This window comes from Ptychodera flava, chromosome 14 (assembly GCF_041260155.1).
Source record: "Ptychodera flava strain L36383 chromosome 14, AS_Pfla_20210202, whole genome shotgun sequence".
NCBI lineage: Eukaryota > Metazoa > Hemichordata > Enteropneusta > Ptychoderidae > Ptychodera > Ptychodera flava.
The window spans coordinates 13,852,354-13,874,641 of record NC_091941.1 but is presented as its reverse complement, the minus strand read 5'-3'; the positions used below and the strand labels follow the sequence as shown (position 1 = coordinate 13,874,641).

At 36.4% G+C, this 22,288-nt stretch overlaps 1 protein-coding gene across 1 annotated transcript; it reads left to right on the top strand.

Moving 5' to 3' along the window:
- The first annotated feature begins 60 nt into the window (after nt 1-60).
- LOC139149448 (polyribonucleotide nucleotidyltransferase 1, mitochondrial-like) lies at nt 61-20,322 on the top strand. The gene is given in 26 exon segments (XM_070721222.1): nt 61-276; nt 2,959-3,019; nt 3,660-3,737; nt 4,282-4,387; nt 4,945-4,994; nt 5,758-5,821; nt 6,473-6,634; nt 7,138-7,324; nt 7,914-7,965; nt 8,557-8,614; nt 9,404-9,448; nt 9,451-9,499; nt 9,883-9,985; nt 10,443-10,508; nt 11,230-11,265; nt 11,477-11,540; nt 11,861-11,950; nt 12,574-12,627; nt 13,219-13,328; nt 14,074-14,145; nt 14,492-14,639; nt 14,782-14,865; nt 15,456-15,562; nt 16,810-16,865; nt 17,430-17,508; nt 19,264-20,322. Coding segments are annotated over 26 exon segments (2,343 nt in total). The 5' UTR covers nt 61-91; the 3' UTR covers nt 19,441-20,322.
- The last annotated feature ends 1,966 nt before the right edge of the window (nt 20,323-22,288 follow it).

Genomic DNA, 22,288 nt, shown 5'->3' with positions numbered 1-22,288 from the left:
AAGATTTGTATAATTTATTATGGTAATCATCATCATTGGTTAATCTGCCTTTGCTGGGACGAGCCATAGTCGGGAATTGTGGGTTTGAAAAATGGCGGCGCGCATTGGAAGTTTGCGAAACTCGTTTTTACTTCAAAACAAGCGGTACACAAGAACTTGCGTTCTTCTTTACGAGTTTGAGCACAAGCATATGTTGAAGTTTCGGCGATGGAACCATTTTAACCCGTGGAAAAATGCCGAAAGCGCTGGAGATGTCGATATACAGATCGGTACACGGTAGGGAACACTGTACTCCATGCACCATACTAGGTTCCCAGACACTTCGCACCAAAACCACTTCGCACCATACCATCTCGTCCCATACCATTTCGCACCAAAACCACTTCGCACCAAAACAACCTCGTATCAAAACCTCTTCGCCCCAAAAATCATGTCGCCCAAAACCATTGTGACCCGAAAAAAAAAAACAAACACGATTTATCGGTAACCGTTAAAAGCTGAAAATAACCAACCGCTGCCAGTGAAGTTTTAATCACCTTTCTACCATCCCAGGACTGAAATCTTGAAATTGTACACATTTCGAGAAAATGACATCGCATCATGCAATACTGCGCACGGCACCTGAAATGTACCATTTCGTAGTTTGTGTGTTTCTTTTTTCTAATGGTTTCATGGAAGAATAAATGGTTCGTGGTAGCCAAGTTGCAGGTAAAAACAACGTTATGATACATCGTGACATCGATGTTTTAGGACGAGTTGACGGAACTATACGGTAAGCGAAGTGGTTTTAGTACGAGGTGGTACTTGGGGCGAAGTGGCGTTGGACGAGGTAGTACTTGGGACGAGGTGGTTTTGGTGCGAAATGGTTTTGGGACGAAGTTGTGTGGGGCGAACTGGTTTTGGTGCGAAGTGTCTGGACCCCCCATACTACCTCCATAGACCGGCCCCGCGTACAATACTGCGACCGCGGTGTCCGAGGTGATGGTGGGAGGCCGTATAACGCAGGAAACACGCAGCATCGTACGCAGGGCTACGTGATACACATCAACGACAATATGCGTGATCTTACTTCTGTTCGAAAAAATTGTTGACAGCAGCCCCGTTTCCGTCATAGTGGGGTCGAGAGAATGCACGTGTGCCGCTTTTCGGGAATCTTGCATCAAAAGGAGCCCGACAAGCGTCACAATGTAAACAGGGGTCCTCTCTTTCGTACCCAACACAAAGACAAGGAGAAACTCTCTTTGTCTGTTGTGCCAATCAGTTCCAAACCACTCCTGTTATCATTAATGACATTTCACATAATTGCACTTCTTTTTCACACCTATTTTCTTACTTAATTATGGTTTGACAACTCTATGTCTCTTCGTTCCCACCTGATATTGATAATGCCGGGACCATAATGCTTCATGAACAAGGCTAAAGGTAGTCAGCTAGTCAATAAAGATGCGTCATGTTGTGGTTTGTTGAGACCATTAAAATTATATCTATATCTATATCTATATATCTATCTATATATCTATCTATCTATATATATATATATATATATATATATATATATATATATATATATATATATATATATATATATATATATATATATATATATATATATATATATAATAAGGGATGCTGGAGAATTGATTTTACAATGTCATCTCTACAACGTTGTTTCGTGAGTCGCGAAACTCACTCATCAGGAGACTAGACTGGAGTGAATCTACACGGGCTAAACATCGCTGGTTACACAGGTGGTGGAATTTTGGTTGAGATTGACAGTTGTTGCATAACAATATATTGCTGCTGCTATGAATATTCATGTTTACGGAGAGGACTGATTTACTTCGATCGAAGTAAATCAGTCCTCTCCGTAAACATGAATATTCATAGCAGCAGCAATATATTGTTATGCAACAACTGTCAATCTCAACCAAAATTCCACCACCTGTGTAACCAGTGATGTTTAGCCCGTGTAGATTCACTCCAGTCTAGTCTCCTGACGAGTGAGTTTCGCGACTCACGAAACAACGTTGTAGAGATGACATTGTAAAATCAATTCTCCAGCATCCCTTATATATCTCGCTCTACTTTTGTATTGAGCACTTTGTATCGGACAAGTCGAACCACATACTTCGTATATATATATATATATATATATATTATATATATATATATATATATATTATATATATATATATATATATAGACAGACAGACAGACAGATAGTTGGAAATTTTATGTGTGGTGCTATTCTCTTAGATAGCAAGAGCTACACTTCTGTTCAAGTTCCTGGTTTAGTGGTCCTTTAGAAATGCATGTTGTTACAGGGTAGTGATAGAGGAAATATTTTTAGACAACTTGGTAAAGCTCCCCACAAGACATTCTGTACTTTTTAAGACTTTCCAAAAGCCATCTCAGGAAATAAATGATATCATCAGAAATCCATTGCTTGCTTGAAGTAAGCTGGGGGTGGTGGTGTCTAAACAACACCACCGAGGAGCCAGGAAAATCTAACTGTAAATTTAAATCCCAGAAATAGTCATCTTGGTGGACAAGGCATGAACCCGGCCTTACCATTCAAGGTTTGTGCCCTTCTAGTAATATATCTCACTGTTGTTATTGTCCTTTAATACTGCCCATGCTCATGATGCTGCTCATGTTAATATTTTCAGTCTCATTAAAATGCATTATTCTACCTAGTTATCCAAAACTTCACACTGACACAGTTCAGGTGATCAGGTATAGTTGTTCATGTTAGAATGTATGTTCTTCCGTGACAACGTACATGGATGTGTAAACAAATGAACACATCAAAATAAATATCAAGAGTTGTACGTAAGGTCATCAAGTGGATTTATTTACAACTTAAACCACATGCCTATAGGTCATAAGGTGAACTATGGTTCTCCCAACCACCCTCTGCCTTTCATTTGTTGTGACTTCAATACTTTGTCCCAACAGACCACTCAAGATATTTACAGGTAAACTGGCAAGATTTGCTGATGGATGTGCTGTAGCAAAGGTAAGATTTCCCTCCTGTTTATGACTTTTTGATTCTCAGTACCTAAATTCAATTTTGCCACCTAAGTAAATCATAAAAGTCCCATGCAGTCGACCATATTTTCAATATGGAGTTCTAAAAAGGTAAATCGCATAATATTACAGAAATAAAGGTAAAGTTTTTAGGTCATAACAGTGATTACGATTGTGATTAATGTATTTATGACATCACCATCTCAAACTCTTGCTGTGGTGAGAAGTCAACTTTTTACCCACAATGCATTTCAGTGTCATGTAGTGTCATCCATCCCTCCCCCCCACCCCCAAATACAAAAGCTTTAAAAAGGAGCAAAAATTAGGGTATCATTCTGTCTGAGATACTGCACTTAACTCATGTATATTATTTTTATGGAAAAATGAATCATATTTGTGAATAACATGTCATCAAAACATCACAAATTTTTGCCATTTTCCAGTGTTAGAAAATGTTTGCTTATCACTTTTTACTGAGATTTGTCAACGGGCTTTGTAACTTGCAATTATTCGATCAACTTGTTGTGCATCTTTAGTCTTTGCATGCAGTACTAGTAAGAGACTGACAAACATTTGTCAAAATGTGTCTCTGTGAATTTGACTGTGGTTATTAATCCTGCACTTGACAGGTGGGAGAAACATCAGTGATGGTGACTGCAGTCAGCAGAACCAAACCTTCCTCATCAGCATCATTCTTGCCATTGACAGTAAGTGAACTTGTCTTTTGAAGTTCATTGTTTCAATGAAGTCATGATACATTTGTAATTGAAATTTTACATTTATTTATTTGTTTGTTTATTTGTTTGTTCATTGTTTGTATCTAATACAATACACTGTCCAACAAGCAAAATCTCAATAACGGGATGATATACCCGGTACCCAATGGAGCATTGAGGTATACAGTGCCTTGCTTAAGGGTACATAACCATGCGTGAGTCTGAAATTCTACATCTGCTGAGAGTTAACCAGGTCCTCTACCCACTGTGCCAAGATGACCCAACGTCAATATCATATGTACAATATCATGTCAGTACTCGGTGAGAAATAATTGCATATAAGTGTTAGCATGCCATGTGAAGATGAGTGTTATAATAATCTTCTGTGATCAATGCTAACACACATGACTGTCTCCTTATCAAAGTTAGGCGAGGATATTTTTTTCTTGTAACATCTAATATTATTCAGGTATGATTGAAAATGAGATTAAAGGAAACTTATCTGATATTGTTGTTGTTGTGATTTGATTGACAGGTTGATTACCGTCAGAAAGCTGCTGCAGCCGGTCGGATACCCATGAATCATTTGAGGAGAGATCGTGGTCCGACAGATGTTGAAATTCTTACAAGTAGAATGATTGGTAAGACACACTAACACCTGCAGAAAATCCATTGCAAATGGTGTCCAATACCTCTGAAGTTAAAATATAAAGTAGCATAAATTTCTACGAAATATTGTGTTTATGACTGTAGCATACTGCTAAATGAAGCACAAAAACCTATGACCCCTACCCCCCTCCCATGTCACTCCTGTAGGATGGTGCATATTGTACCTTTGACATGATCTTTGTGGTCAAATTATTCTCTAGAAAATCCTTAATTGGTTAGCCAATTAGCAAATTGGTGATTATCTCATACTCTGCAGATGAAGAAAGAGTCATGGCATAATGTCTGTAACAAATGATTTATACGCATAATCTCAAATGGCATACTCTTTTGATCTAAATTTCTCTGTATTTTATGCATAGTTATTCCCAAGTCCTTGGACTGCATATCATCAGGTCATTAATACATGTATTTAGATCAAAAACACAATGATACATGTATATCTAGACAGTATCACATTGTTATCAGGCAAGGCCATCTGTTTATACACATACATGTAACATTGACTCATTCAATTTTGATTGTTTTTCAGACAGATCAATACGACCTTTGTTCCCATCTGGATATTTTTATGACACTCAGGTAAAGTGAGCATTTTTTATTTGTCTGCTGTGCGTATTGCTAATATTGCTAGGTTGTGATTTTCATTTTGGCACAATACTGCAAAGAATTATCACATGACAGTTTCCACCAATCAAATATTGAGTAGGTTAGTCCTAATATGTATTAAATGGTTGAAAAAATTGAAGTAATATCTTTCTTGTATTGATGGGCCATTTGTTTTGATTTTATTACAGGATAGATTGAGGATAAACTTAGAAAAAGAATGATCATCATTCATTGTGAATGATCATGACGATAAAATTGTTGTAACAATTATGTTGATACATATGTACTGCGTCCATCCACTCCTGGAAAGTCCTTTAATTTAAAGCTTCCTGGAAACATCCTTGAAAATGAAATTTAGTCCTTGAAAGTTCTGGAAAATTTAAAATGTATCCACAATTTTCAGATATGAAAAGATAACATATCATAAAAATTATATGTACGATGATATATTATTACAATGATATATTGTAAAAATAATATTTAGAAAATGGTAGTTTTGACCTCAAAAAGTCCCTGAAAATTGCTAAAAAATCCTTGAATTTTAAGTAATTGGAATGTATGGACCCCCTATGTAATATAGAGTGATGCGCTGATACATTTGAGTGATAACATACTCAGAACTATAATATTTTCTGTTGTGTATCATTGTTCTCATCTTTGCTGCCCTTTCAAGTTGTAGAATGAGAAGGTCCCAAATGAAGTTTTTGTGGACAATTTTTCTGGTTTTTTCCCCCAGATAATCTGCAACTCCCTAGCATTAGATGGTGCAAATGAACCCGATATACTGAGTATTAATGCAGGTATGTGGCTTGTTCATGTCTGATACCATTGTCGTCGGACTTGATGAACTGTTCTGAACAGTCCAAACATTATTGAACAAACAAACTGGAAAGTACCGGTAGTATCAGTGGAGACATTTTAAACCACAACAACTTGGTACAAGTATCAATTTATCATGCATGACAAGTGCATTTCTTTGAATCACACAAAGGGTTAGCAAATCCACTCTGTGTTTTGTAATTCCCTTGACCTGTATCAGGCAATTTTGCTATCCAGTTTGTCAGTCCCACATACGAACTAGTTCATTCTTTATCATACAAATGTACATATTACACAGCAGTGGATGACAATTAGAATGGGTAATTCAATGATATGAGTAAAAATGTTGTGGTTCTGAAAATTTGATGCATTTTCCTCATCCTTGACTATTCTCTTTCTGTAAAGGCATCCTGTGTGATGTTTTTGCGTATATGCCAAACAAATAATTAGCTCTACAATGTGGACATTGTGGAAGCCCTCGATGTTGTTTTTCGACAAATCCAACTATATTGAATATGGTGCATTAATTTTGACTAGAGCTTAAGCTGATTAAATGGTTACAATGCTTCTAGGAGTATTCACCCTAGATTACAAAGTGTTTAACTACTTTTATTTTTTCTTTTCCAATGTAGCTTCAGCAGCCCTTGCTTTGTCTGATATTCCATGGAATGGTCCGATTGGTGCTGTCAGAGTTGGCCATGTCGATGGAGAGTTTGTAATAAATCCAACTCGACTTGAACTGAGCAGAAGTCTACTCAATTTGGTCGTCGCTGGTTCCAGGAAAAGTAATGTTGGTAAGAATACATTTGCAGAAAGAGAAAGCTAGGTTTCAAGACCAACAACAATGGTCAAAATGGTCCAAAAGTGAGTTTGCTCATGACACATTATCAGGACCAGAATATGAACCTAAATTATTCACCAAATTATTTTCCCAACCATGGAAACGATGAACAATATAGACCAGCTACTATAGTAAAAACTCTTGTTCCTTTGATTTTCTTGGCAAGGTATCAGATGTGGCCAGGGATTTTTCAGGCTTTCTTGAACTATTATATTCCACCTATGAATTCCATGAAGCAGTTGCTTTATTAATTAATCAATTTTCACCCATTTACCAAAATATTGAACAGATAGTGTGCTAATTGCACTGACCAAATGACAGAATGGTTCTTGATCACAGAATCGGTGGATGTATTCACTGCTTACTGGCAGGGTAAGACAAGTCTTCCAGCGACTGACAATATCACATGATGGCATTACTCAGTCTGCTCACCAGATGTTTTTTTTTGTGTTGCAGTCATGCTTGAAGCATCAGCAGAAAATATTCTGCAGAATGATTTTTGCAAAGCCATTAAACTGGGAGTCAAAGAGGTCCAGCAGATTATACTTGGCATAGACAAACTTTGTAAAACCCATGCCAAGGACAAGAGAGAGTTTGAGACTAGTGCTAGTGTCTCGGAGGAACTTTTAGATTCTTTGAAAGAGTAAGTATTGTGTTTTTAATAAATAGTTGATCATAATGTGAATGGTATAATTCTTTTGTAATTAGCATTTGATGTTCTTGGCATGATCATGAAACCTTGTGTAAGTACAGTTAATTAATTGTCTGCATGTGATGGTTTTTCTTATTCACGTTCACTTGAAATTTTGTAGTGGGTAGTATTCCAATTTCATGTCCAACTTGCCTCTCCATCTCATGGTAGAGTTTACAATCATGCAGTTGATAACAGATCACATAAGAATGATACATCACTTCTCCTGAGTCCACCAATCATTGTCTACTGTTAAACATATGCTGATTAGCAATCTACATAACAAGTACAGCACTCGGCATGCACATGGATCAGAAAAGATACACTATCGATGTTGGACAGTGGGCCCCAGCTGGAATGTGTTCCTGCCCAAGACACGTATATATGTACCCTCTGCCTGTTAGCAGAGTTTAAAAAAAAAAGAGAAAAGTTCAAATATTGAATTCTGATAAAGGAAGTTACAGTAAATGTCCTATCAGCAACATTTAAAAGTATTTTTCTGTTTTTCATGGTAATTCATGGTTTTTGGATCTGTTTTCAGAATGGCTAGAGATAGACTTTATGAAGTGTTTTCAGACCCTTCCCACCACAAGGTACGTAACCTGGTCTATTTAAGTAAAAACTCACAGCAGGCGGGTATACCTTACATTTGGGTACAATATATGACATACAACATGAGGTGCTAGACGAGTGCTGTATGGAGGTAATTTACCAAAATCAAGAGTATACCTGCCTGTGAAGGGGGTTGCTGCTATTAAATTACATCAACATAAGTGTTTTTGGTATTTAAAATTGGTGTAATCAATATATTGTTTGAGGACTGGAAAGGAAGTACCACGGTAGCTGATTTCAAGATTGAGTCAGTTTGGTTGAACAAAATCCTGGACACACGAGATCAAGCATTGCAAACAGTGGGGATACCAAGCATGCGTGCATGCTCAGCAATGACAGTGGAAGTTAAGAAGCAGACGACAAAAGTGACAACTCTTGTGTGGCAAAGTGCATGCCAAATATTCCAATTGTGGCAAAGTGCATGCCAAATATTCCGATTGTGGCAAAGTGCATGCCAAATATTCCAATTGTGCAATTCTTAAAACATGACTTTGGAAGTTAACATTGCTTTCTTTGGATATGTGTTGAAGTACTTGAAATCAAATCTTTCCATACATCTTACACGTTCTCAGTTTTCAAGAGATAATGCTGTCACTGAAATAAGAACTGAATGTCTGGAGAAACTAGCAGGTAAGTACAAACATGTATTACATTACGTATCACCGGCAAATCCTTTACTGTTCTGCACGGTTAACTATCAAGACATAAGCACATCAGTTTGTTGATGCATCCCCTTTAATAGTTTATCATAAATATTTTTTAATTTTTTACAGGAAAATCGAAAGTACCACATACCAGTGTACAATTTTTGTCATTTTGTACCTGCCTATATGATGATTTGTCCATCCATCAGCCTACCAACTTAACAGTGAATGTCTCCATTTAACCAAATTTGCATACATCAGTCAACCTTATCCTGCCAACTTACCCATTCTCACTCAGTAGTTTCACTCTCTTGTACATGTCTGTGTTAAATAGTTGTTAAATAGTCATGATATCTACCCAGTATTTTGTCACCATCCACTGATAATCTGTTTGTACATTTCACTTTAGAACTTTACTGGTTTGTTTATAAAATCTGTTGTAGAGACTAGCTTTCTCACCAAAATCTTTTCCCTTTTTTTCATTTAATTGAAAGACTATAAACATCACTTTCTTGAAAGGCTGTAATAATGATGTCGGAATCAACTGATTGGAAGTGTGCCATGCACAGTTTATGGCGAGATGTACTTTCATGATGAAGAACCTGTGTGATTTGCAGTAGACCTTTAATTCATAAACGGAGTTTCAAATATTCACCAATGGGATGGAAACAGTCAAATTTCTTCACATAAGCAAATATGCTTGCTGTACAAGTGTGGCAACATCATCAAAATCACATAATTCACTTATATTTATTTACTCTGTTTACTTTTTTAGAAAAGTTTCCAGACACTGAGTCTTTCCTGCTGACAGAAGCATTTACACAGTTGTGAAAGAAACTTTCCGAGGGATTATATTGGATGAATATAGGAGGTAAGCATGAAAAAAAGACAAATAATTGCAGCCTTTAAATTAATAGAACCAATAATACATTATTTCTCTGTTGACACAGTGACTTTACACCAGGAAGTTATTTTTGATACAAATTACTTCTGGCCATTACATTCATTTTCCAGTCAGTTATTGATAGTTTAAAGTATTTTCATCTAGTAAGCTTGTTGACGTTGTATCCGCCGCTTTACACAGAATAGATGAATATTTTTACTTGTTAGAAATTCTGATTGATTATCATTCTTTGGGTTTCATCTGCCTCATACACATGCTTTATTGATTTTGTAAGGCAGAAATGTGAATAAAGATCTTATATCCCTGGTAATTGCTTGACTCAGACTGATTTACATGTGATGTTTTTCCAGGTGTGATGGTCGCAGTCTTACCGACCTACGAGATATCAGTTGTGATGTGGATCTGTATCAACCTCTTCATGGCTCTGCTTTGTTTCAAAGAGGTCAAACACAGGTCAGTTACCACAATGTAATACCACCCTTCATGACATTATGTCCGCACAACCAAAATTGGTCAGGTCATTTTCAGCCCTGCTACATGTTGGTCAATTTTTGCTGCATATCGTAACATTCTGCAGCTAATCATTTTATTGTCACCTCTACGTACAGACCAACCTGTTCTGCACCAATCCAAATAATCTAATATAATTTGATACACTTTGTGGTAGCTTTGCCACTTGTTCGTCAATGGTTCTACTCTGGAATAAAATGGGCGTGATATGTTCTACAGACTCAGTATGCATCAAAAAGTCACGTGATGGCGGTAGAAACAAACTCATGTGTACAAGGGGATATGGAAATACACATATTTCTATGCACGTTTGCGTACATGGGTTTGTTTGTACCATGGTACATTAGTTTCACCCATTCATGTGCAGGATAAAAATTACTGTTTCCTGTGTCATTTCCAGGTGTTGTGTACAGTAACATTTGATTCCATAGAATCAGCTCTAAAGTCAGACTCTGTGACAGATTCCGTTGGGTAAGAAAAAAATTACTAAGTTACTTTATAATGATGTGATGTTGCCAACATCTACATAGCACTACATTACTACATTACTGTCTCGTAGTTATACAGTTATGATGAGGGATCATATTTTAATCGACCAATAATTTGAGATGGCATGCATGTTTTACTTATACACAATTCGCATCATCCGTGTAAATATTTTTCTGAATTGAGTTTTTTTGAAGGGATATTTCTGATTTTACAGCCTAAATATCGCACGATCATGCCCAAAGTGATCCCTGTTTGAATAAACCAAACACTACCATATGGCTGGCATTTGCTTCATTTTCACCTTCAGCATCTATCAAATGTGAGCACAGTGTCCTTGATGCTATTTTTGATATCTAATGCAGTATGGATAAAAACATATTAGACATCATACTATACATTTATGATCCCAATCTTAAGGCACAGGTGTTATTTTCATTAACAATTCCCTTATTTCTAGATTTAATAATGATATATTTAGAGACATTCACCATCCATTGACTCCTAAATTAACTCACTTCTGAATTAAATGATCCCCTGTTTTAATGTTTTTCTACCCTTGAGTTGATGTCGTACACTGTCTGATTATTGATTGCCATTTGCAGTGATTTAGTATACTCATTGAGGAACTACATGTGAAAAATGTAAAATTCACTTTAAAACTCACATTGATTAATCCATGCAACTTTTTTCCTTCAAAGGGCAATCAAAGACAAAACTTCATGCTGCATTATGAGGTAAGTACTGGCTGTACTTTACCAATTTATTTTTCTATCAATGAACACGATATCTGTACAATCCACTGAGAAAATGATAAAAAGATATTTACTTTCTGTAGATCATCAAAAATATCAGAAACTTTAATGATTAAAGATATCTACTCAAGGCAAAAAAAGTGTTTTTTCCTGACATTTCTCTGTAAAATAATCCTTATTTTTTTTCCTACAGTTTCCACCCTATGCAACCAATGAAACAGGGAGAATGTTTTCAAGTAGGAGAGAGCTGGGACATGGTAGGCTAATTTAACTACAGTACAAGGCAAACATTGAAGATGAATTCCATTATAGTTCGCACGCATTTGTAGTTGCTTGAGAATTTGTACTTTCATCCTAAAACTCTATCTTATTCATACAGCCAGCCAAGCCTACAGTGGCAAACCAATTCACTAGGTCATTTGTGTTTGGATAAAGGAAGCCGTATAGTGTTTGCACAGCATAGTATGAAAGAGTTGTAATTGAATGAAACTGGTTTACCAAATCAGAATTCATTTTAATTGTACATATGAGTCATTTTTGTAAAATTGTCTTTCTTTTATATTTTTCATCTTTGTAGGTGCTCTAGCTGAAAAGTCTCTGAGACCAGTCATTCCCAGTGGTTTCCCATTTACAATTAGACTGACATCTGAAGTACTAGAATCCAATGGTGAGTATTATCATCCACCTATGGAATACTGCTGGATGCAATTTTGCAGGAAAAATTACCATAATGATTTCAGTCCTATTGAACTGTCTGCCATCACTCTTGTCATTAATTTATGCATACTATTTTCAGTAATTTGCATGTCAAAAAATGTCAGCTCACTTTGATACTGCCACATTGTAACTCCACTGATGCCATATTTTACCTGGAACTCTGATTATTCAGTGATAAACTACATCTCTCCATGCTCTAGCTGCAAGAAACACAATTAAGTCGTCTTGGGCAAAAATAAAAAAATGTTTTCTGTAATATGGCTCCAAAATATAAAAGTAGGCTTGTCAGTTTTGAACTGTTTTAATTCACATATTATACATGAATGTGCAAAGAAAAAGTTCAGGTTTTTTTTTAAATAAGGTAGGTTGGGTTACAAGAAACATGTTTTTGCAGTCTAATGTCTTCATGGAGAACAAATTTTGATCATGTAACATACAAAAGGTTCAAGTAAAACAATATTATTTGAATCTCATTAACCTGTAAACTTGACAGAAAATAACTAACAGACACTGTCTTTGATGAGTAGGTAAAGTTGCTCAATATTAAACAATTTTTCCTCAACACTTTAATAGGTTCATCATCCATGGCATCAGCTTGTGGAGGAAGTTTGGCACTCATGGATGCAGGTGAGTTTAATAGTTTACCAGACAGCCAATCAGTAACATTCAATTTGGTACATGGGAGTGTCATGGGTTACTAATAAGTCAGTCTGCCGGGACAGCCAATCAGTAACATGGTACATGGGACTTTCCTGAGTTACCATTCAGCCGATCTGTGATGATCTCACAGGTGTAATGATTTACCAGCCGGCCAATCAGTAAATGAGGCTATACAAACAATATTCAAGTAAAGTTAATAACTTAGATCACTGCGAAGCAGTGTGTGTGTGATAAGTGCAGAAGTTTTAAAAAAGTTTTGGATGAGGTCAGATAGTGTTTACATCCTATATGATACAGCTATGCAATTAGCTCTCGCTATCAGTGGATATATACATACACGTCAAATGGTAACAGCACTCAACAATAGACCATGAATGTGACAACAAAGACTTCTAACATGTACAATACAAAAGACAGCTAATTTACTTCAATGAACATTGACTTGTTACAAGAACATTGGTTCTCACATTTCTAACCTCACCTCATACCAATTGCTATGATTTGCTGTTCCCAAAGACTTGCACAGCTAAACTGACCACTTGTTGATTTTCTTGACAGGTGTTCCGATATCATCAGCAGTAGCTGGTGTGGCCATTGGTCTTGTCACAAAGACAGATCCCGACAATCCAACAGATATCAAAGATTACAGATTGATGTCTGATCTTCTGGTGAGATAAGCTGAATTTTACAGATATTGTTTGCAAAGTTATTCAGAAAGAATCCCTCACAATGCCCCGTTTAGCTGTTTATCTAACAAGTTTCTACCTTAAAAAACATAAAGAGTATGAATAGAAAATGATGTCTCAAGTCAGTACATTTCATTTCTACCAGAGTGTAGTCATCAAAACTGTTTCAAGTGTGTAGGAAAGATGATAGTCTCCTTGAGATACTTGAGTTTTTAGTATTGAAATTCCACTGACAACATTTTCATATTGACTGGTTACATTGCATTAGCAGATAGAAAAGTGAACTGTACTGAAAATATAATCTTGAGGTTAACTGTACTGAAAATATAATCTTTAGGTTAACTGTACTGAAAATGTAATCTTGAGGTTAACTGTACTGAAAATATAATCTTTAGGTTAACTGTACTGAAAATGTAATTGCGATAAACCAAAGGCTCATGATTGTTTTTCAGTAGGATAGGGTAATAAATGTTACATAAGTTCAAATATACCATCACTCTATTTATGCCAATAAAATCCCTGTACCTCAGAGCCCTTCCACTTCATTGTTGCTAATGTACAGGCCAAGAACATTGGCCACTTTGTTTGTACGGATGATTTCAAGAGCTGGTTGAGGACTAGCCTGAAACTGATTACATCTAATGTACATATCTGAAAATTTTCAGTAAAATATCACTGCTGATATTTTCATTTTGAATCATTGTGCATAATATATCTATTGGTGTAGGGTATAGAAGATTACTATGGTGACATGGATTTCAAGATGGCAGGGACAAAGAAGGGGATTACAGCATTGCAGGTCAGTAATATGTGATACATCCCAATGAAACAGGTATGCCAACATTACAGGTTAGTAATATGTGATACATCCCAATATACCAGGCATGATAACATTACGGTCAATAATGTGTGATACATCCTCTTGTGGTAGGTATGCCAACATTGCAGGTCAGTAATATATGACTGTTCACACCCAATGCTGATGTTTGTACGACTTTCAGTACAAGGCATGATCAATTCACCATGCGTACTCTGTTTGAAATGACAATTATCAGGTATTGTGAAATGTTTATCATCAGTATCTGGTCATTTTCAAATTTGCATAGATACAAAATTTAATTCAAATATTTTGTTTCCCTGGATAGGCTGATATCAAACTTCCTGGCTTACCTCTCAAAGTTGTCATGGAAGCCATACAGCAAGCCACATCGGCAAAGAATGAAATCCTTAACATCATGGGAAAAACAATCCGTAAGCCGAGGAGTACGCGCAAGGAAAATGGACCTGTATGTGGTAAGATCTGTGTTGGACAAGACACTGCTGAATTGCTTTGTTGAAGATTTCCTTTTGCCATATTTCCCGTACACAGTGCTGATAAAGTAGGTAATTTTTTCATGTTAATTTTTTTTTTCCTATCTACCTCATTCCATTCCAGAAACCTTAGAAGTACCTGTATCAAGGCGAGCTCGATTTGTTGGACCAGGAGGGTATAATATCAGAAAAATCAGAGCAGAGACAGGTAACATGAGTAGAGTATTGAACACTTCATAGTGAAGTACATTTCTTTGGTGGAACTTAGAAAAAAACACGTAAAAACGATGTCTGTTTATCATATACCCATATTGCTCCATCCTGGTGAAATTTACTATAAAATATCAGCCATGATATTTTACTATAAACGTCATCGATTTTAGAGTGATCCAGAACTACAGGACAGGTGATACCGGTATTTGCAATAACCTTGAAGTATCCACAGTGTATTAAAATATATTTCAACATGTTATAAAGATTGAATTGTCAAACAGTCTGCATAAAAATTGATTGTGGTAAAAAAGACCAATGAATATTAACCACTGATATTTTTTTATTTAAATTCCTTTTTTGATATACTTATCTTGTAAACTGTATATTAGCCTTTATGTCAAGATAACCTTGTTTCTTATCGTACCTTCTCATACCGACTAGCACAGTCAATTGTTTTCAACAATATCAGTCTTTTTCTAAAACTCTTCAGTCTGTCAAAAGTTCCTGCCTATGACTTGTACTGAAATTTGCATATCACGTAAAGACTAATACAGTTAATAAAAAGATCCTATTGTCATTTCACAGGTGTCAGTATTACTCAGATTGATGAGACAAACTTTTCCGTCTTCGCTCCCACACCAAGTGCAATGAATGAAGCCAAAGAACAAATGGAAGAACTGCTGAAAGATGATGTAAGTCTCCTCTGTCCAGTCAGTAATTACAATATCAGTGCAAAATGTAAAGAATAATTTGAAAGGTTGCAAAGGGGAATAGATCGGATCAAAAAATATCATCACGCCATCAACATATGGTTGTGATTGAATCTCAAAAGGTGGTAAAATAGAATAATACATATTTTGATAGAATTTAAAAAGTTCACTTGCATTGTTTTCAGTTTATTTCAGAAGATAAAGATGATGAAATACTTGAAAAAAATGGAAATTACTGAAGTCACTCAAAAAAAAGTCAGTGGTTGAAATAATAGACATAATGTAATTGAAGTGAAACAGTGTATTATTACTTGAGCTTGAATGTCTTACTTGTATTATTTTAGTCGGCATGATTATAGGGATTTAAAAATCAGATGACTTTTCGTGAAAATTTGTCATAATAACCCTGTTCAGATTGACTACTTTGCGTCGGTGTAGCACCGGTGCTGGGCCCAGGCCGACGTAAAAAAAACAATGTGGACATGCTGTGTCGGCCCACGGCCGATACAGTTTGGTCCCGGCTAGAAGGGGGGGTTAAGGGCCGACTCAAAATTTGGGCCGACGCAAATTCACGTGTGTGGTACAGTGTGGACACATTGTGTCGGCCCTGGTCCCAGTTGACCAGGCCTCTGCCATGGATCGAAGTTGAACTAGTCACCCTATTTGCACAAAACAAACGACGTTTGACACATAAGTTTACACCTATCAAAAGTTTTCAATCCAGTCTTTACATTTTAATATCATCCCATGTACGCAGAACTTCCCATCAACCTTTGTTCCGCAAACGAGACCATGTCATTCGATTCTCACAGTGCACGTAATAGACTAGAGAGGCATGTCAAAAATGCCGCGCACTGGTTATTTCTCCACCGCGGTCTTATATATACCATATGCTCATCCAATAAATAGTGAAGATCTCTCCGATGATTAAAAGGGTGAGTGGTAGTCATATTTGCCCTTCTTGTGCATAAAAACGCAGGAAAATCATGAACAGTAGAAACAGCGTGCCATTATTCAAATGCGCCATTTTGAACTTTGACAGGTCAGAGGTCACAAAGGAAGGTAAATTTACGTCGGCCCTAATTCTGGTACCGGTAAGTGTGGATAAGTGCGGACGCGGACCAAATTTATTCCCAAAAGGACAATTATTTTGCGTCGGCCCAAATTTCAGTTGGGTTGCAAATGTGAACTAAGTAAATGTTTCACCAAAACTTGCTTGTCTTTACCAGAGAGAAATGGAGTTAGAATTTGGAGCTGTGTACACTGCAACAATTACGGAAATTAGGTGAGAGCATTTATCATATAGTCTCTCACTGATGAATCCATAATCTAAATGCAAAACATGTTCTAATAATTATTGAACAACAATTCTACACAAAGTTTTCACATTGTTTTAATTGAAGCCAATGTAACAAGTTACTTCAGATTATTTTCAGAAGAAGAGTGATTTTTACCAAAATGTCGGTTATGACCTTCTTACACTGATACGACTCTACATCTTAATTAGTAGGCTTACATGAAGACTTGTATTTTGCCAGTACTAGTGATTTCAAATAGGAAACATTCTCACATGAGATGGTTATGTAGGTCCATAACTTTGTTTCAGATATAAACATTTCAACAGTGTCATTATTGCAAATTTCTATCACACTTCACTGACAGTTTGGGTGGGGGATGTGGGGTGGGGGTTGTACTTGCATAATGACCTCTGTCAAATAACCAAGGAGGTTTTGAACATCAGTGATGTTACTTGTCAGTCATGGTTGTTATCAGCTTTTTGCTGTAAATGACATCGCTAGTTGTCCAATTTGCACCTGCACCTAAAAAGGCAATTGTGTTTTAATTTTAGAGATTCTGGTGTAATGGTGAAGTTGTATCCAAACATGACTCCTACGTTACTCCATAACACACAGCTTGATGTCAGGAGGGTAAGTCAAGAAGAGTATTATTATCACTACAGGGTCTAATTGCGCAAACTTTTTAAAACAGTCCATCCAAACATTTCATAAAGGGAAAATAGCTGTAATGTTAATGATATTTTCCTTTTTTGGGGAAAAGTACAGTTTTGTCTTCTTCTCCTTCTTCACAGGTAAGCACATTTAGAATGCAAAAGTGTTATCATCATGCAAACACCATGCATTGAGTTCAATATACAATACCACTCTTACAGTAACAAATGAATTCTATTCTAGATTGAAAATCAGATGTCAGTAGCAATATTGGGTATGACTGATACACATATATGAATTGTCTTGACAAGTTGAATATACAATACTTTGAAGTGATCCAGAGAGTGAGCTAAACTATTTTACAAAGAGGGCAAAAATAATGTAAAATCCATCAAGAGTTATAGCTACCGTAGATTTAAATGTGCTGTTATTGTGTAGTGCTAAAAGTCATGTGATCATAAATCACAGAGTGGTAGTGTTCCCTTCATCTCTGAGTTTGTTACAAGGATAGCTTCTCTGATTGGTGCATCAGGTAAACAGTTAAGGCAACTGTATTTTTCGTGCCATATGAAGCATTGTAGCATTTGTACAAAGAAGTTCTCCCTCTTCTTGCTCACATGGATATTTCTAGCTCTTGTTTAAGGAGTGTGAGTAAATATATAATGAATTAATTTATTTTGAAGTGAATGGTGAGATTTAACCCTACTACCACAATGGCCAAAACCCATTGTTATCAATGATGATTGTGGACTTGTTCCAGGAGATTGGAGGTGAAGAGATTAATGTATAACAAGTCTGATGGTCTGCTAATCTGGTCACAGTTTTCTTTTTGTCATGGAGTGTGAATGTACGTACAGAATGAAATGGTTGATTTGAATGGGCACTGTGAGGTTTGATATTAACAATATTTACCAAAACAATTGCAGTAAAAAATACCGCAATTATACGGTGTCGCTCAAATTTGATCAAAATTGGTACATATCAAAGATCAACAATAAGTGTTGTTTCTATCTGTTCAGTGCAGGAAAATTCTACGTTGTTATGACAATGATTTCTGCACAGTACAACCAGAAAAACAACAAGAAATATTTAAACCAGAAAAACAAGAATGACAAAAGTAAATAAGGTCTGAAACTTTAGGTACTGGAGGTCAACTTTAGCAACATGCACAGCAGAAAGGCAGCTAGCCCCTCTTTATAGTTTGAGCATAGACAGTCTTCCCCCTCCTCTACTGTCTATGGTTTGAGCAGGTCTGTTAATATGTCACAGTTCATAAACAATGACAGTAAATGACTAATTAGCTGTTTCAGTTACTGCCACCACTCCCACACCTATTAGGTACCCTGCATGCAATAGGTTAAGGTCAAAAATCTCTTACTGAGATGTGTTGGCTGTTTCAGTACTGCCACCACTCCTGCACATTTGCAGGATTTCGCCCTTTTCTTTCCTCATTTGCATATTTTTGACAGTGACATGTTCATTTGAACAACGTCACATCTCAACCCCTGCATCTACCTGTACACCAAATACTGAGATGGTAGCTTTGGCGGTATGTGAGCCTTTGCGTGTGACGGATATACATCCGCACATACATACCCACACACATACAGACATACAGACGCCATCGATTCACCATATAAGCTCTTTTTGGTATTTATTTAAATACCAAATATGAGCTAAAAAAAACTCAAATAAATTTTACTGTCTTCACAATTTGGCATCCTCATTTTTCAGGTAAACCATCCCAGTGTTCTAGGGCTTGAAGTAGGCCAAGAAATGTCCGTCAAGTACTATGGTCGTGATCCAGTCAGTGGCAAAATGCGACTGTCACGTAAAGTCCTCATGGCCCCAGCATCAGCAGTTGTCAGGACCTTAGGTGACAAGCCGACGGCTACTTTCAAGCCAACGTGAAGGTCAAATTCTGAAGAATGACCGATAGTGAGCAGACTGTAGATGCCACCTTAGATGTGTTCTCCGAGTGTTCACGGTGATAAGGCAGTAAAAGCGATCAGGCATCAGAGTGTCCAAGTAGACCAGAGCAGCCCCTGTCAGTACCTCTGAGATTTGTAAAGGTGAAATGATAGTCAACTGAACCATCTTCTCCTGAACTTAGTACCTGCTTTCTGACCCATCAACCGGTAAACAAACCATCCATAAATGAGTGACAGTGACAATGCAACAGATAATCGAATTTATTTTGTTTTTCCTCGTGAGACCTGCTGATTGAAGTGCCATGGTTCAAACTCACATTTTATGTCTTATGATTAGCTTCTGACATAAATGAAACATCACTGAGACAAATAAAACGAAATATGCATTACTCACTGATAGCTAAAAAATATGGTAACCATGCATTGTTGAATGTTGTATCCCAGAGCCATTGACTTGCTTACGTTTTTGTGAGCTTTGAATTACACCTTAGTTATTGATATGGTAATACTAAAGGTGCTGTGTTTCAGGGATAGATAGGTTTATCGATGCATGAAAAAATCTACTCCTGTGTCCGATTCAGTGCTTGACCAGGAGTGGCAAATAGCATACAGGCCACAATAAATTTAATTTATGGGGGTAGGAAACCTAATGGCTGCAGCTTTTATTGTTTTTAATACATTTGCGATGATGGGAGAACACAAACTCTGTATAATTTTTGGAAAAGAAAAAGTCTTGTCATCATGACATTAATTAACACTTGCAGACTGGGGTACTTTTTGTCAAATTTGTGGTGTGAATGACCACTTGCAAGTAAACTTTTATGAAAAATATATCTGAAATAAAACCAAACTGTAAATATTTATAAATTGTTGTTTCATTTGTGATATTCAATGACAAATGCATTAGCAGCACACATCCAAATGGGTTTAGCAAATCTCTTACATTCTCATCAAAATGTCACGTTTGAAGCTTATACATGTAAAATGTCTTTTTTAATCCCGCGGAAGAAGTCTGGGGGGATTTATAGATTGGGCTCCGTCTGTCAGTCCATTTGTTTAAATGAATACAAGGCACGTTCAGGATATGTTACCACTTTTATTCAAAACAAAGAAACATTCTTTTGTCTATTTGGCACTTCTGGACTTTGAAACTGCATTTAAAATCACATTTATACACTTTTACTGTTGCACATTGACAAATTTATATTTGACGGGGACTATGTTACTTTTCAAGATCAGTACGAAAATTTCGTAGGGATCACTGTCTGCACTTTACAGTCACTTTCTGATACTGATAGTCACTTTCTGTTTTTTCTCATCAAGTAAACTCTGCTCAGGCCATTCTGCAGCATTGCCTATAGACTGTGGTTTAAGCTATGGGTGTTTGTTTACACACATGCACCGTGTCGTATACACATTATTACACATATATAAACTACAGGTCATACTTATGAATTTCGTGTCGACTGAGACATAGTAGAACAGAGCATTCGTTTGTGTCTGCTGGTGAATTGTAACTGGCAACTGAATCTTTCAAGGCTGCTTGTCCACAATACTTAGTGTCATTGGCACAGCAACTGCATAGTCTTGCCATTCATAGAAGATTGTAAATTTTAGGGGAAAAAAGAAGCTTTGAATAATTTTAAGTTTGAAAGCAATCTATTTGTATGAATGATCAATATCATGAGCAGGTAGATGATGGATGTACCAAACTGATGACAATCTTACACTGGGAACCTCAAAATTAATGGTAATTTTAAGGTATTTCGCACCTCAAAAATGTAAGACAAATTCTTGCTCAAACTTTCAACCATTCTTTCAAAATGAAGAATGAAAATCAGGGGTAACTATGTAAATTTTGGTACCATAGAAACAAAATGGCTGCCCTCCGTGTTACATGTATATCTATGGTGAAATAAAATTCCTGATTTTCACAAAACTATGCAGTGAAAACTTTATTTACGCCATAAGATTCAAAGTGAGCCTCTACAAATTGTAGACCAAAACAACATTCTTAAAGTTTTATAGTGACTATCTGTGTCCAAGACGCATTCTACCTTAACATTACTATATTCTATTGCCACATTATTATTGTTCACCACCATCTTTTCTTACATCCTTAACAGTGTCATGGTATCAAAGATGATATGGTTTCTATTACAACTTGTACATTCTTGAACAAGCAAAACTTCACTCCTTGCTTGTAATACCAGGTGCAGACTCTCTACCAGCTTGAGAAAATCAAACCCCGAAATTTTCACTTCTCATTGGAAATCTTAAGTCAATGAGTAACTCAAATGGCAGTGTCAGCTGAAATCTGTATTATATTGGTGCCCTAAAGGTTTTCAGCATCAAGTGGTATTTGAGAAATTTTATGATAAATAATTCAAATTTATAATGCATAAAATAAACCAAATAGTGATAAAAGACATGACCTAAATTCCGTTTCATACCAATAGTGCTTATAGAGGTCAAATTCCAAAGGTCATTTGAGATTTCACCTGCAGAATTCAAATAAGAAGTAGATCTTAATCAACTCACTGCAAGGAAAATGGGTCATAAGCAATGTTAGGAATGTTTTAGCAAATTTCAATCATTTCTTGCTCATTTTGACATGCATTACTGTCTCTGCTTCCACTATTAAAGTTTGGAGATTCACACATCAGCTTATGTAAAACGATGTGACCCCTCCTCACTTTAGTACATTGCTGCATCAAAATGATATGAAACATTTTTTGAAAGCAAGAAATTACCATTGGCTGGTGTCAGAAAGCACCAGTCCGACATTCTGAATTGTATACAGCTTTTTGTTTATTCATAAGCGTGGT